This window comes from Melospiza georgiana, chromosome Z (assembly GCF_028018845.1).
Source record: "Melospiza georgiana isolate bMelGeo1 chromosome Z, bMelGeo1.pri, whole genome shotgun sequence".
NCBI lineage: Eukaryota > Metazoa > Chordata > Aves > Passeriformes > Passerellidae > Melospiza > Melospiza georgiana.
Window position 1 is genome coordinate 10520756 of NC_080465.1, and position 13186 is coordinate 10533941.

Sequence of the window (13186 nt, forward strand, 5' to 3'; positions counted from 1 at the left end):
CTACTTTCTTGTCGTATTTTTTCTGAGACCATGTCAGCAAGACAGAACTTTCTTCATTTTCAGGTAGACATAACAACCTTAACTGAAGCCTTCTCACTGAGGGATGGATCTGGCCTGTGCAGTAAGTGCAATACTTCGACAAGCAGAACGCTTGAAACATTTTATTCAAGTCATTTTCACATAAACTTGCAACCATAATACGGGCAGGTAACACAAGAATATGAAAGTGCAGTGAAGAATACAAAGCTAGTGCATGAATATTATAAATTAGAGCTCTTCAGATAAAGATGCAAAGTTACTGAAATTAAGACTCTTTGAAGAAAAGTGAAGAAAATAATGAAAAGTCTTCAAGAAAGTTGCAAAAATAAGTGGCATTTCACTGTATCTGTAGCATTTAGTTGCATAATAAAAACCTCCCAATTACATACTCTTTGGTTTTAATTCAAGTTAAAAATCTTTCAGCACCTTTTAGGATTTGGAGAAAATGAAAATGCCTTTTTGGCATAAATGTGAGACACAGGATAAAACCACCTTTCAGTGTCTCATTTATGAAAACCACCCTGCTGGTTTTGAATGAGCAGACTGCAAACAATGAATGAATGACAATAGGAAGGTACATTTGATATGTGCATTCATTCTGGAGCAGAAAAAAAAACGAGTAGACTTTTTCCTAACACAAAAACATCATCTAGACAATGTTTTGGTTCCATTGGTGACCAGTCTGTCATTTTTGTAACACTTTTGTCTAGAAATACACAAATACCAAATGTATTTCAGGATTAAAAAAAATATATAGCAAACCCTTCCTCTAATGAGCCTGACATACATTATGTTCCTTATGTGCAATTCTTAAGTAAAGATTTGAAGTGTGGGAGGTTATTGTTTCACACACATTTATACATTCTGGCTTTTCAGAAGAAATTTGAGACTGCAAGACAGCAAATTCATAGTAGAAATCCCACAAAATTTAAATCTGGTTTTGCTCCCACTGAGACCAATGTCAATTCAAAGATAAGGGAACAAGCCCGATGTCTGGTAAAATGGAATCCAAATATAATGTGCAGTAAAAATAAAAACTTTTTCTAAAACAGTTTTTAAAGATATTAATAATCCCAAAAACATATTCCAGTATGCAAAAAATAAGGTGTCAAATTTGCAGAGCCAAGATACTGAAAATATTGGTTGGCGCTCCCCTAGTTAGAACTACTTCTACACATGCTATATAATAAACTCTTCTACTTCTACTGCGTTGTGATTTACTATAGTTAAGACAGGGTTGAAGTCACATTCCTTCATTTTTTTTAATCCTAAAATCCCTTGTTTTTCTGTTCATGTCTTAGGCAATTTTTGTGCTATTGTACATCAATGTCATGTCGCTTAACACACATTTCAAAACAAATACAATATTTTGCTACGGAAAAAAAAGCTACATTTTCGTAGCTCCAGTATCCCCAATATTCAAAGTTACAGCATTGAACACCTTTCCCAATGAGGCCATTCCCACTTGTTCCACCTGCACAGATGCTCAAGGCCCTCTGGCTCCTTGCTGACTCCAGTGGAGTCTCCCAGTCTCCTCTGCCCAGGGAGCAGCCGTGCCCACAGCCTGCAACTCCGTTCAGCAGCTCCTGTGTCCATCGCCCAAGCTGCTCTCAGGACTCTGACCCCAATTTTGGCCTACGTCTGTAGGAAGGTGAATGCGCTTGCATCCCTTAACGCCTCTTAAACCTAAGAACTCTTTGGGCTGAGATTTCAGAAGCCTAGACTTTAAACAGGCCCTCGTTTTTGCAGACATATGTTACAAATGGTCTTCTCACAAATCAATTTTACAAATTTTGCTTCTGTTCATTGCCCGTACTGGTTACAGATTGCTATAATGGATCTCACAGCAAACAGAAAGGGACCTGCAGGTATAAATTATATTATTCTGCACCCTCTCCCACTGGTGGGTAGGAGTCACCAGGCTGCAGATTCTCAGGTTTCTTTTAAATTCTGATTGTGCAAATTTGTAACCAAGTCATGATTAAGGCGGAAATAAACTTAAATAAACGTACTAAAGAACAGCTGATCCGTGAAGGATGTTATGGTAACTCATCAAACTTCCAAATTAAATCCATAGGGTTCTAAAGCATAAAATATTTCCAAATACTACCTGAAGTATTCTCAATAGTGATAATAAAACCTCTCCATACTCCTCAGATTTTTAATTTTTTAACCATATTGAATAGCACTTTTTTTCTTTTTTTTTTTTTAATTTACTGAGCTTCCAATATTTCATTAGGTGTTTTGAACTGCTGATGAAATTAATGAACACCAATCAATATTTCTAGGTCCCATTGCTCCAAAGTAGATTCTTCATTTTACATGATCAGAAATCTTCTGAAAAAAAAAAAAAGCCAGATCCCCTTGTGATATGTCATTTCACAGTTTAAAACAAAAAATCACAGCTACTGTAGCTTACAGCAGGGTGCACTGCAAAAGCAAAATAATTTGGGGATGGGAGGAGGAGTAGTACACCCAGCACCAGTTAAGCAGTTCAGCAAAAACATTAATTTGGGCTGGAAGATTTCCCCTTAACAATGTTGCATTTGGTTCCTGAACAGCCTAAAGTAGGATGTCAAATACACTGACTTTTGCTTTTCCTCTCTACATAGTATATTTTCAACTTTGTTATTTTGAATATTGAGATATACATTTTAAAGTCAACTACAGTACTTAAGGGGGAAGCAGGTAGTAGGTTTTCTTCACACTAAAAATACTTTCTAAGAGATTCTGACCTACTTCTGTTTGTGGTGCCACCTGAGTTAATTGCCTGTATTATTTTGATGGTTAACCTGTTCAAGTTGGATGTTTTTCACAGATGACCACATCAGGGTCTCTTCATCATTTCCAAGAGCCCACTTCTTGACAGGTATTTTTTATCCACATTAAGTTTGCAGAACTTTTTTTAAAGTCCCACCTTGAAAAATTTCTTGAACATATAAAGGTGGGCAAGCTTTTTAATTAATTTTCACAGATGAAAGTTGTATTTCAAAACCCCATCTGTTTTTCACTTAAGAAAATGGAAAAACTTCTAATGTATTAAAAATGTAAACATAACTTTTCTTGCAGGGGTATAACTGATATATATAATATATATGTATTTCTCTGCTATATGTTAATATTCCTTGAAAACTGAACATACTTCTCTCTTTCATATCAATGTGTCCTAGCGAGAATTTTCAATAGTACTGTATCATCACTCTTATTCTGTTTTTCATCATTGTCTTTTCTGAGATAGCTGACATTAGTACTTTCTCTTGAGTTTTATTTAATTCATTTTGTGTACATTTTTTCTACGTTTTTAAATATGTTCAACTCATTCACCAGTAATATTCCCACTGCAGTCTACTATCACGTAAACTCCAGATTTGAAGGGGCTAAGAAATGGTCCCATGTTTTTATGAATGAGTTAGATTATCAAAATTTAAAATATCTCTACATGAAGCACCAGTTTCACGCATTTCAATAGCAATACAAGTAATGCCAATTTAGATTCTCAAAATCCAGTTAAGTTTTGCTTGAGAAGCAGCAGAAGTGCTTCAAAGTCACATAAGGTGTGTGGGCATATATCTGTGTATGTTCTGTAGTTTTGTTTCTATAGTGTTTGCATCCTAGTGAAGTTTGTATAATGATACTTCAGTTCAAAACATCTGTCACCATCTCGTCCACTTCTTGCAAATTTCTCAGTATCTGTTGAGAGAGGAGAAATAATTTTATGCAGGTGAGCAGGCACGCACAGAAAGAGGAACTGCTGAATACCCACTTGTCAGCTGGAAAGCACAAGTCAGCCAACAGTCAGACATTTGGTTTCCTAGCCCGGCCTGAATATGTCCCTGAGAGGAGAGATATAATGATATTATGTATGGTGTACATATATACGTGTGTGTGTGTGTGTGTGCGTGTGTATATATATATATATATACACACATATACACACATATATATGTGTATGTATATATATATAATATATATATATATGTATGTATATGAGGTGTTAGCCTGGAGAAGAGGAGGCTGAGGGGAGATCTCATCACGCTCCATGAATCCCTGAGGGAAGGAGGTAGTGGTGAAGTGTGTGTAAACTTCTTCATGTAAAGGGTTGTAAAGCATTAGAGCAGAATATCCAGGGAAGTAGTGAGGTCGCTATGCCTGGAAGTGTTCATAAGCCATATGAAAATGGCACTTGAGAATTTGCTTTCATGGAGAGCGTGGAGCCATCTGAGGTTGATGGCTGGACTTCATGATCTAAAAGGTCTTTCTGACATTAACTGTTCTATTATTTTATGTACTCAGTAACATTTTCAGAGGTAAGATGGGGAGATTACATGTTAAAAGCGTGAAATGTAAGTTTGGCTCATTTAACTACTGAGTTCCTAATGCAAAGTAAGGAATGAATATTTCACAGGCTAACTAAGCAAGTCACATTAATTCAGTCTGCTTCACTGATATTGTTATAGAAGACTGCGCTGGTCATATGTTTTACTTTTCTTTCACTGCTCTGTAATTTGTTTCATATGAACTCTATACAATGTTAATGATCCTTATACAAACCAAATGAAGTCTCTTGATAAATATTTCATATGAGCAACCCTCACAGTTTTCTGAGAACTGCTTACCTCCGTGTTAAGAAGACTGCTTTCTCTGTGTGTCTTTCACAGATACTAAAGTACATTAGATCTACCATGGGGACATTTATTAAATGAGTTTGCCTTTTTGGAGGAAAAAAAAGTAAAAAAGGCACTTTTTTGGCATTGCTTAAACTTTTAAAGAGCAAAACTGCAAATGAAGGATGTGTGAAAGAACTGTTTCAGGGAGAGTGATGCTCTGCAAGTGAGGTAACACACACTTGTGGGATTTTGCACAACGTCTTAAAGAGCCCTGCTCAGTTGTGTGTGGGTGCTGTAAAAGGGCACTGAATGACCACAGAGAGGCCCTAATGCCAGCACAAAGGAAGGTGTGCGAGCCAGAGGTTGTCATCTGGCAGACCAGACAGGAGCAGCGGTTTTGGGAAGCGTAACATATTCCAACGGCGTGAGTGCGAGAGCAAAATTCCCGCAAATTTTAAAATTCCCACAAAACCGAAGGCTGTCGGTGGGGCGCGGTGGCAGCGAGGGCAGGGCGGGGAGGCACTCACGGGGAGATGGTGCAGCCAGAGGCGTAGGCGTGGTGGCCCGTGTAGCGGATGTCGCAGCGCACGATGTTGTTGGAGTAGTCGGACTCGGGCACCAGGTAGCTGGGGTTCACACTCACCTGCAGGGGAGAGAGCACGCTGCTGTCTGCTGCCACGCCAGCTGGTAACTCACATGCCAAAGCATGCATGCAAAGGATTCGCCTCTTTCTTTAAACAGGAAAAAAAAAAAAAAAACCCCACTTCCAAAAAACCCCAAACCTCCCCATTCCCAACAGGCTTACCTTCAGAATGTAATTTCCAGGTTTTACATCAGTAATATCAATCCACTGGCAGTCTATGTCAGCATTGTAAGTGTCGTAGCAGCCAGGGCTCAGACCCTTAAGAATGAAGATAAGATGGATGTGAAAAAACATGAATCTTTAAAAACAGTGACATTCTAAACATTAGGGACACTCAGACTGAAGTTCACTTAGCTATCACAGTCCACTTAGAAAATTAACTTGGAAAAGGAATCTTATTTTTAGCTGGCATTTTATTTGTGTGTCTAAACTAGAACACCTAAGTCTAATGTACCACTTTTTATGCCCTTTATTGCTACTGGATAAAAAACACCTATAATATTGACAGTTACCTCACAGTTGTTCATCTGTGAGGTATCTGTATTTTCTTATAATCACTTGTTACAATACTCCTTTTACGTCAAAACCGCTGATGATATTATTTCCTGTTCTTCACATAAGATCAGAAGACAATAAAAATTGACCAAAGACTGGAGGTAACTATCTGTAATTGTTGAGTGAATATCTTCTGAGGTCATGAGTACAGACAGACTTGATCACCATGTTGGATCCTCTCTCCACCCTTAGGAATGATGTAACATTTTGCTATGGATGTGCCATCTTTGAATAGTAGGCCCAAGGGCCATTTTCACATTGAGCTTTGCATGGAAATGGTCTCTCTTCAGACAAATAGTGACACAAGAATCTGAGGGAACCGAAAATGTAGTATTATTCCAGATGCATCTTTCCAAAAAAATCTTCCTTGTTAGGAACATGAGTAAGAATCACCACATATGAATGTGTTGGTGTTTCAAAGCTAGTGTCTTTAGCTGTGGCCAATACAGATTGCTCTAGGCAGAGCTGATCTGTTCTGGCAACACACAGAGTGCAGAAAACCCAAGTCCTGCAGGAATTCCCTCTTGACCCAGCTGGTGATCAGCTCAGACTCTTGCATGTTTGTGCCAAGTCTGAGGCTGGAGGAAAGTTTTACAGTCCAATTACAAACCCCTGAAATATGGGCTTCCAGTGGAAATGCTGACACAGCCGTGATTCTAGTGACACAAATACTCAGCTGTAAAATATGTATGTTGCTTAGTTAGATGTCATAGTCTACAGTAGTAGAAAAGGTATTTATAAAACCTCTTCAAAGCCTCTATGTATTGCAGATCATTCATTATAGTTAAAATGCAAATGTGGACATGTCAGCCAGGGAAACATAGCTGTCATTTCTCTGTGACAGAATAACTACCTTCTAGATTAAAAGCTGCAGAATGAGGGATACAGGTTCGTGTGTACGTATGGCCACACTGAGTTAAACCACAGATCCAGCAAAGCTCGGTGTCATGTCTCTGGCAGTGGTCAGCAGCAGATGCTTAATGAGAGAAGAGCATAAGGAATGGGATGTGTAATGTCACGCAAAGTCCTTCCACCAGGCATTTAACTGTATTTAAGGCACGGGGTACCATTAGATCTTTGTGTTTAATAGCATCTGTTACTTTGTCTAAATTCTTCTTGAGCCCATGGAGATTTTTGATCTCTGCAACATCCAATGGCTAGGAATTTAATACTTCATTCATGTGCCAAAGAGCACTCCTCTCTGTTTTAAAGCTGTTGCCTGACAGGTCTTCAGTTCATATATTGACAGAAACATCAACTATTGTCAGTAAATATCAAAAATTTCCTATTTAAATCCACAACCAGTCAAGTTTTGTTCTTACATCTGGTTTTCCAAATAGAATAGTCTATGAAATTTCTTAGCCATACTACACTGCTGATCAACCTTGTTCTGCTGGGGTTGGCTACTTAGGATTTTTTAAGCTTTTCTTTAGCAGTTCTGAGAGGTGGTGATGCAATGTTCAAGGCAGGATTCTTGCATGGATTTGTCTGTCATAATGGTGTGTTCCCTTTTCCATGTTCCCCTACTAAGCCCTGGCACCTGGCTTTACGTTGGTACGTGCCCCCATAACATCCACACAGGTGCCACTCTCCTAAACAGCCTCCTGCCCTGTCGGCACAGAACAGCACCCTGAGGTTCCTGTGCCAGGCTGCCAGCCAGCAGCTGCAGGTGCTGCAGGAATCCAGCCCCTTGCAGACTCCACAAGGGAGAAAATACCGGCCGTGAATCTCGGCACCACCCTACAATGTCAGTTTGGGGAGATGAACAGCGGGATCAGCTTCTTTGTGGGCTGTCTTGTGTGCTCTTAGCAAGCCTGACCAGTGCTACTGCCACGAGCACCTGGGGTGTGTTTCAATACAATTCAGTGAGCAGTGGTGCTACGCTAGTGAGTGTCACTGCCCTTTGACAAGACTCCCACAGGTCACAGCACGTGGGTGAATTGCCAGTCTCCAGGTTAGCATCCTGGTCTGTGTAATGGGGAATTCCAGAAGCTAGTAAGGACATCAGCTAATTTAGGGCATCAGGTGATTGATGGCAGAAAAGTTATCCAAACACAAACCCGTGGCTGTCTCCACAGCAGCTCCTACCTGTGTGTGTGCTGTACATGCATACCGCCTGTAATATCCATAATCACAGGAAGTGTCTTCAAGGCAGAAACTTGCTTTGTGACCCTCAGCAACTTTTCTGTGTGAGCTTGCATCCAACAAGTCATAGTGGCTGAATTCATCCATGCTGTGGTAATGTCTGTTAAACCACAGTTACATCATTAGAGATGGATCGGATCTCATCAATAACTTTTTCACATATTTGATCTACATCCCATTAAATCTGGACAAATTTAATTACTTCCCAAAACTTGTGTGTTAGTACACTTTCCTACTACTGACCACTCAATTATTTTCATTACTCTCATTTTCAAGTACCACATATCATCCTATAAATAAATAATGGGTTTTAATTTGTTATGGGAAAGATTCCATAGCAGCACTGTTTTTCCAAAATTTTGTTTCACCTCTTTTCCAACAACAAAAACAAGTATTAAATAGTTCATATTTGAATTGAACATCTTATAAGTGCCTTTAACCAGAGGTTTACTAGGAATGCTTACCTTACATACCATAAATTCCATGGAAGTTTGCTACTTGCTAGCAAAACCCCAACAATTTGGTTTCACATTTCCATGACCCTCAGACAATGTAACATATTTGTAACATTGGTGAAGACAAAATCTGCATAAAGAAATCAGCTTCTGTGTAGTGGCAATGCAGATTTCATTCATTATCAGCTATTTTTACAGTCTGTACTTAGTACTGTCTCTATTTCAGAAGTGTTTATTCTTTTTATTTGGGCAAAGTGATGCATTTTTCTTGCTTTCACACAAAGTGACTTCTAGCTCTTACTGTGGAGTTTTAGCACCTCTTATTCTTGTAATTTCACCCTTTCCAAAAGTGTGCGAAAATAAACTTGTCTTCTCTACCTGCACCATATCTTTTGGCTGCCATTACTTTTGGATGATTTCAGCTCAAGAGGGATATGAGAAAGACCTAATCAACAAAACTCAAATGTATTGGTAAAACGAAGCAGCACAGGAGCCTCAAAGTACAACCAGAACACTAAAACCAGTCCACAGATGATGATGACTAACACTGAGGTCTGATGGCTAGCCAAAGCAACTGGCAGTTTGGGTTCATTTCCAAAAGAGTTTGCTTCACTGTTATGGAAATGATCACGAGAGCTGCATTCTTTTGTAGGCAATGTATTTTCTGTCCAAGAACTGAATCAACATCAGAGACACTTTGCATCTGGACAGTGATAGCTGGGCTATTGTGGCACAGTAAGAAACTGTTCTACAAATGGAAAACTTCAACTGCTCTCTACTCATTTCATCCGTTTATCCAGTATGTAAGCATGAGGGTTGGGGGATTTTTGTTATTGGTGGAGATTTCTTTTTCGGGGATAGAGGTTAACTAAAGCATTTGTGGAGGTTTTTTTGTTCAGTTTGATTTAGTTTTAGCTTTTTTGATGCATGAAAGATTTATAAATTGATGATATGAGTCTCTTTTGAAAGAATTTGTTCTAATGATACTGATTTTTCATTCAATACCTAAAGCCTCTAAACCTAGAGAGAAATATTCCATTGGCTTCAGACCAACCCCACATTGCATACCATTTTTAAAAAAGATTATCACTTACGTGACTGTAGCAGCACAGTTGTACTTTAAATAAGGTGGAAGTAAGTATTCTGAGTAATTAGTTTCAGTATTTTATTACTGCTCCTGCTGAGAAGTAGCAAAAACTGGAACAAACCTGCAAACTCCTGCGTATGAGTTTTCCAAAAAAGGTACAGGTTTGCAGTATTACCTGCTTGTTCTGCTACAACAATAGCTTGTTCTGCTATTCCCCTTGCTGTGTTTCCAGCAAATATACTATTTCTAGAGCAATGCTGCTATGTCAAAATATCATCATATATAAATAGAATATTATTGATAAGGGGACCAGTCAACTCAGTAGCTTTCCTTTTCCAAATTGATTGGACTATTCCTTGTGAAGAACTAGATTATTAACTTCAGCTCAAGAAGTATGGGTCACTGTTTAAAATGAGGTGTTATAGGGAATATGCCAGTAAATGTACATTTTAGGGTTTCTATTTATTTTTACGTAGTTGGGACTTTTATTTACTTAAATGTACACTTAAATGTAAGTGGACTATATGTAAAATAAAAGGAGAAAGTGCTACTGTAAAATCTCATTTCAGACTTGTATTTGTATTTAATCTACACATTGTAAGAGTTTCCCACGTATGGATAAGCTTTGTATCCATCTTCATTTCATGTGTCTCTACAAAGTGTAATTATCACTACCTACAAAGAGTAATTACCCCAACATAAAATTAATCAGATAGTAAAAGGCTAAAGCTTCCCTGTGGTTTCTCTCTACTTCACTTTAGTTTTAGAAAATGTGTCCTTGTAAGTGACAATTGTTAGTGAAAAGCATAATTAGAAGATGCCACACTGAGCACTTCACTCACTGGTGACAGCTGTGCCACTCCCATGAGTAACGGGGTCTGCTGGGCAGAAAATCCGATGTGCCTTGGTTTTTCACTCTTTGGGGGAATCTCAGGAGAACCCGATTGTCATAGTCTCTAACATCTGCTCGATAAGCTGAGCTGCAATGGTGCAAACCAAAGAAAACAAAGGAAAAAGCCATAAGTATATGCGAGAAATACTTCCAAAAAAAATGCTTTATATTGTCTCAAAAGTAACTGATAGCAGAACTCTTTTCAGGCTCCATAAGCCTCATGCATTGGAGATTCACAGAGGAATTCCATATGGTGTGGAAATGCCTGGTGTCAGACCAATACCTGAGTAAAATTCAGACCTGGTTTTAATTTTATAAATGGAAGTTTGACCACTGACTGACTCTCTCTATGAAGAAGATCACTGCTGAGCTGTAAAATTACTCTGGTACCAAAAAACATAATTTTATTAGTTGCTGTTAACCAAAATAACTCCCTGTGTATGCAAGATCACAAAACAGATGTCTGATTCTGTTAAAAACCCCAAAAAACTAATATGAATATAAATGAGGCTGTGTTTTCCCATTCTACATAGTTATTACCTACACTCTGTTAAATACTGGAATATTTTAATCAACTAATGGCCAGCAAGAACACTTCAATGAGTCTTCACTGTGAAGCTAGCAAAAAAAAAAAAAAAAAAACACCAAACCAACTGCTATATCTTTTTTTCTTTTTTTTTTTTGCAAGTGAAGAGTAGGCATGACCCTGAAACATAAATTTATGATGCTGGTAAATAAATAAATTTGTTTTGCATGATAAGGTATCAAACAAGTTAAAGTGGTTAAAACCAGCCATGTTGATTTCTTTCCAAAGAAAACAGGAAAAATCCTTCTTTGCCAACTGGACAAGACTTAACTTCATAACAAAGCTGTTATTTCAACCCCTTAAGAGACTCTGAAACACTTTTCAGCGGGATTTTAGTTTTAGGAGACATTCAAAGGCATAGGCCCAGAAACAATTAGCTATTCTAATCTTAAGGGTAAATTGTGCTGGTTAATAATAGGGTTTTTGTTCTTCAGTTTTTGTTTTTTTTTTTTTTTTTTTTTTAATGAAGTAACATATGATCTTGTGGGAGTAGAGGAGGGAGATTAACAGAATGAAGTTGTTTTCTAGGTGCCTCCATTTCACAGAATTCAGAAATATTCAAGTGAGGCTGACAATAAAAAAAATGTAATACAACTTTCCACAGCGTGTAGGTTCTTCATGAGATCTGCAGCTTGTCTCCCTAATGTGGCAGGACTGCTCTCTCTACCACCTGCCACAAACTCGGAAGAAGGCTACAAAGGGCTGTGTGTCCGTGAGCCCTCCAGCCTCACTCTTCTCCTTCCTCACCGCGTTCACAGGTGGAAACAGGAGCACAGCAACCCACAGCAAACGGGCAAAGCCTTGGGACAATGCCTACCTTGCCAAGCAGTTCTCCTCGGCAGCACATCTCAAGTTATACATGGACATCCTCTGGACATATGTGGACGCCTGGATGTAATAGGGATCCGGGACTAAGTCAGGGAGACCTGCAGTTCATCAAACCAACCACATAACAGTAAGATCAACCCAGGACACGTTTGCAAATATTTGGCTACCATCCCAGTCGTTAGGAGCCGTCGTTTTGCTACGGACCCCTGCTCTCCGTTATCCTCGCATTCCCCTTTGCCCAGGCTTATCCCAATTCCCCCCCGGCAAACACGGCGCCCGGAGCCCGCGGTGGGTTCGTCGGCAGCCCGCCCGTCCCGGCAGCAGGGACTGGGCAGAACCGCCCGGGTTCTGCCCCGGCAGGGCGGGCAGGGCAGGGCAGGGCGGGAAGGAGGGCTCTTACCGTACTGGAAGTAGCCGGTGCCGTAGCCGGGTCTGTACCTGCTGCCCTGGCGGGGCCTCTCGTAGGTGTCGTAGTAGTTGTAGTAAGGGTTATCGTCCGTGTACTTGTAGGGGTTGTAGGGGTCGTCTCCTACCATGACATCTTCCCGGCCGGGCCTGAAGCTGCCCAGGGGCGGCAGGCTGCCGGCCCCGGCGCTGCTCCCGTTGCCGTCGGTGCCGGTGCCGCCGGCGGGGCTGGGTCGCGGCGCCCCCGCGGAGGCGCCCCGGGCCCCTGGGCTCCGCTGCGCGGCGGCGGCGGCGCGGCCCCCGGAGGGAGCCTGGTAGCCGGCCTGGAACCAGTGCCGAGCCCCGGAGCCCCCGCGGCTGCCGGCGGCGGGCTGGGGCTGCGGCTGGGGCTGCGCGGCGGCGCTGGCGGCGTTGCTGCGGGCGGCGGCTCTCCGCGGCAGCACCGTGCCGTTGTTCCGCAGCAGCAGGATGGGGCTGCCCGCCGCCTCGGCCGCCTGCCTGCGCCGCGGGGGCTGGTACTGGGAGCCCAGGCTGAGCAGGCTGTACACCTGCCCGTTGTTCTCCCACTGGATCCGCTGCCTCCAGGCGGCGGGGGGCGGCGGGGCGTCCCGGCGCGGCGGCTGCTGCTGCTGGCAGCCGGCGGGCCAGAGGCAGCTCCAGTAGATGCACGCGTGAAGCTGGGCGAGCAGGAGCCCCGGCGGCGCGAAACGCATCTTCTCCTCTTTCGTGGGCGCCGGCGGGTAGAGAGATACGGGCGAAACCGAGAGGGGAGGGAGGGGGATGGCGAGAGGAGAGCGAGGGGCGCCTTTCCTGCTCCTCGGGACGGAGCGGGAGCGGGGGGCGGTGCGGGAGGCCGAGGGGTGCGGGCTGCGCTTCTGGAAGGGTCGGGCGGGCAGCGGGGTCTCAGGCGCTGCAGCACCCGGGAGGTGCCATCGGGCAGGTCG

General features: G+C 41.8%; 1 protein-coding gene across 1 annotated transcript; it reads right to left on the reverse strand.

Annotated features, from left to right (window-relative positions):
- Positions 1–5169: 5169 nt before the first annotated feature.
- LOX (lysyl oxidase) lies at positions 5170–12955 on the reverse strand. Its single transcript, XM_058043981.1, has 6 exons — positions 12238–12955; positions 11827–11935; positions 10374–10511; positions 7933–8089; positions 5452–5547; positions 5170–5289 (listed from the first exon to the last, which is right to left on the reverse strand). The coding sequence occupies exons 1-6, from the start codon at positions 12953–12955 to the stop codon at positions 5170–5172; spliced, it is 1338 nt and encodes a 445-aa protein (XP_057899964.1).
- Between the last annotated feature and the right edge of the window lie 231 nt (positions 12956–13186).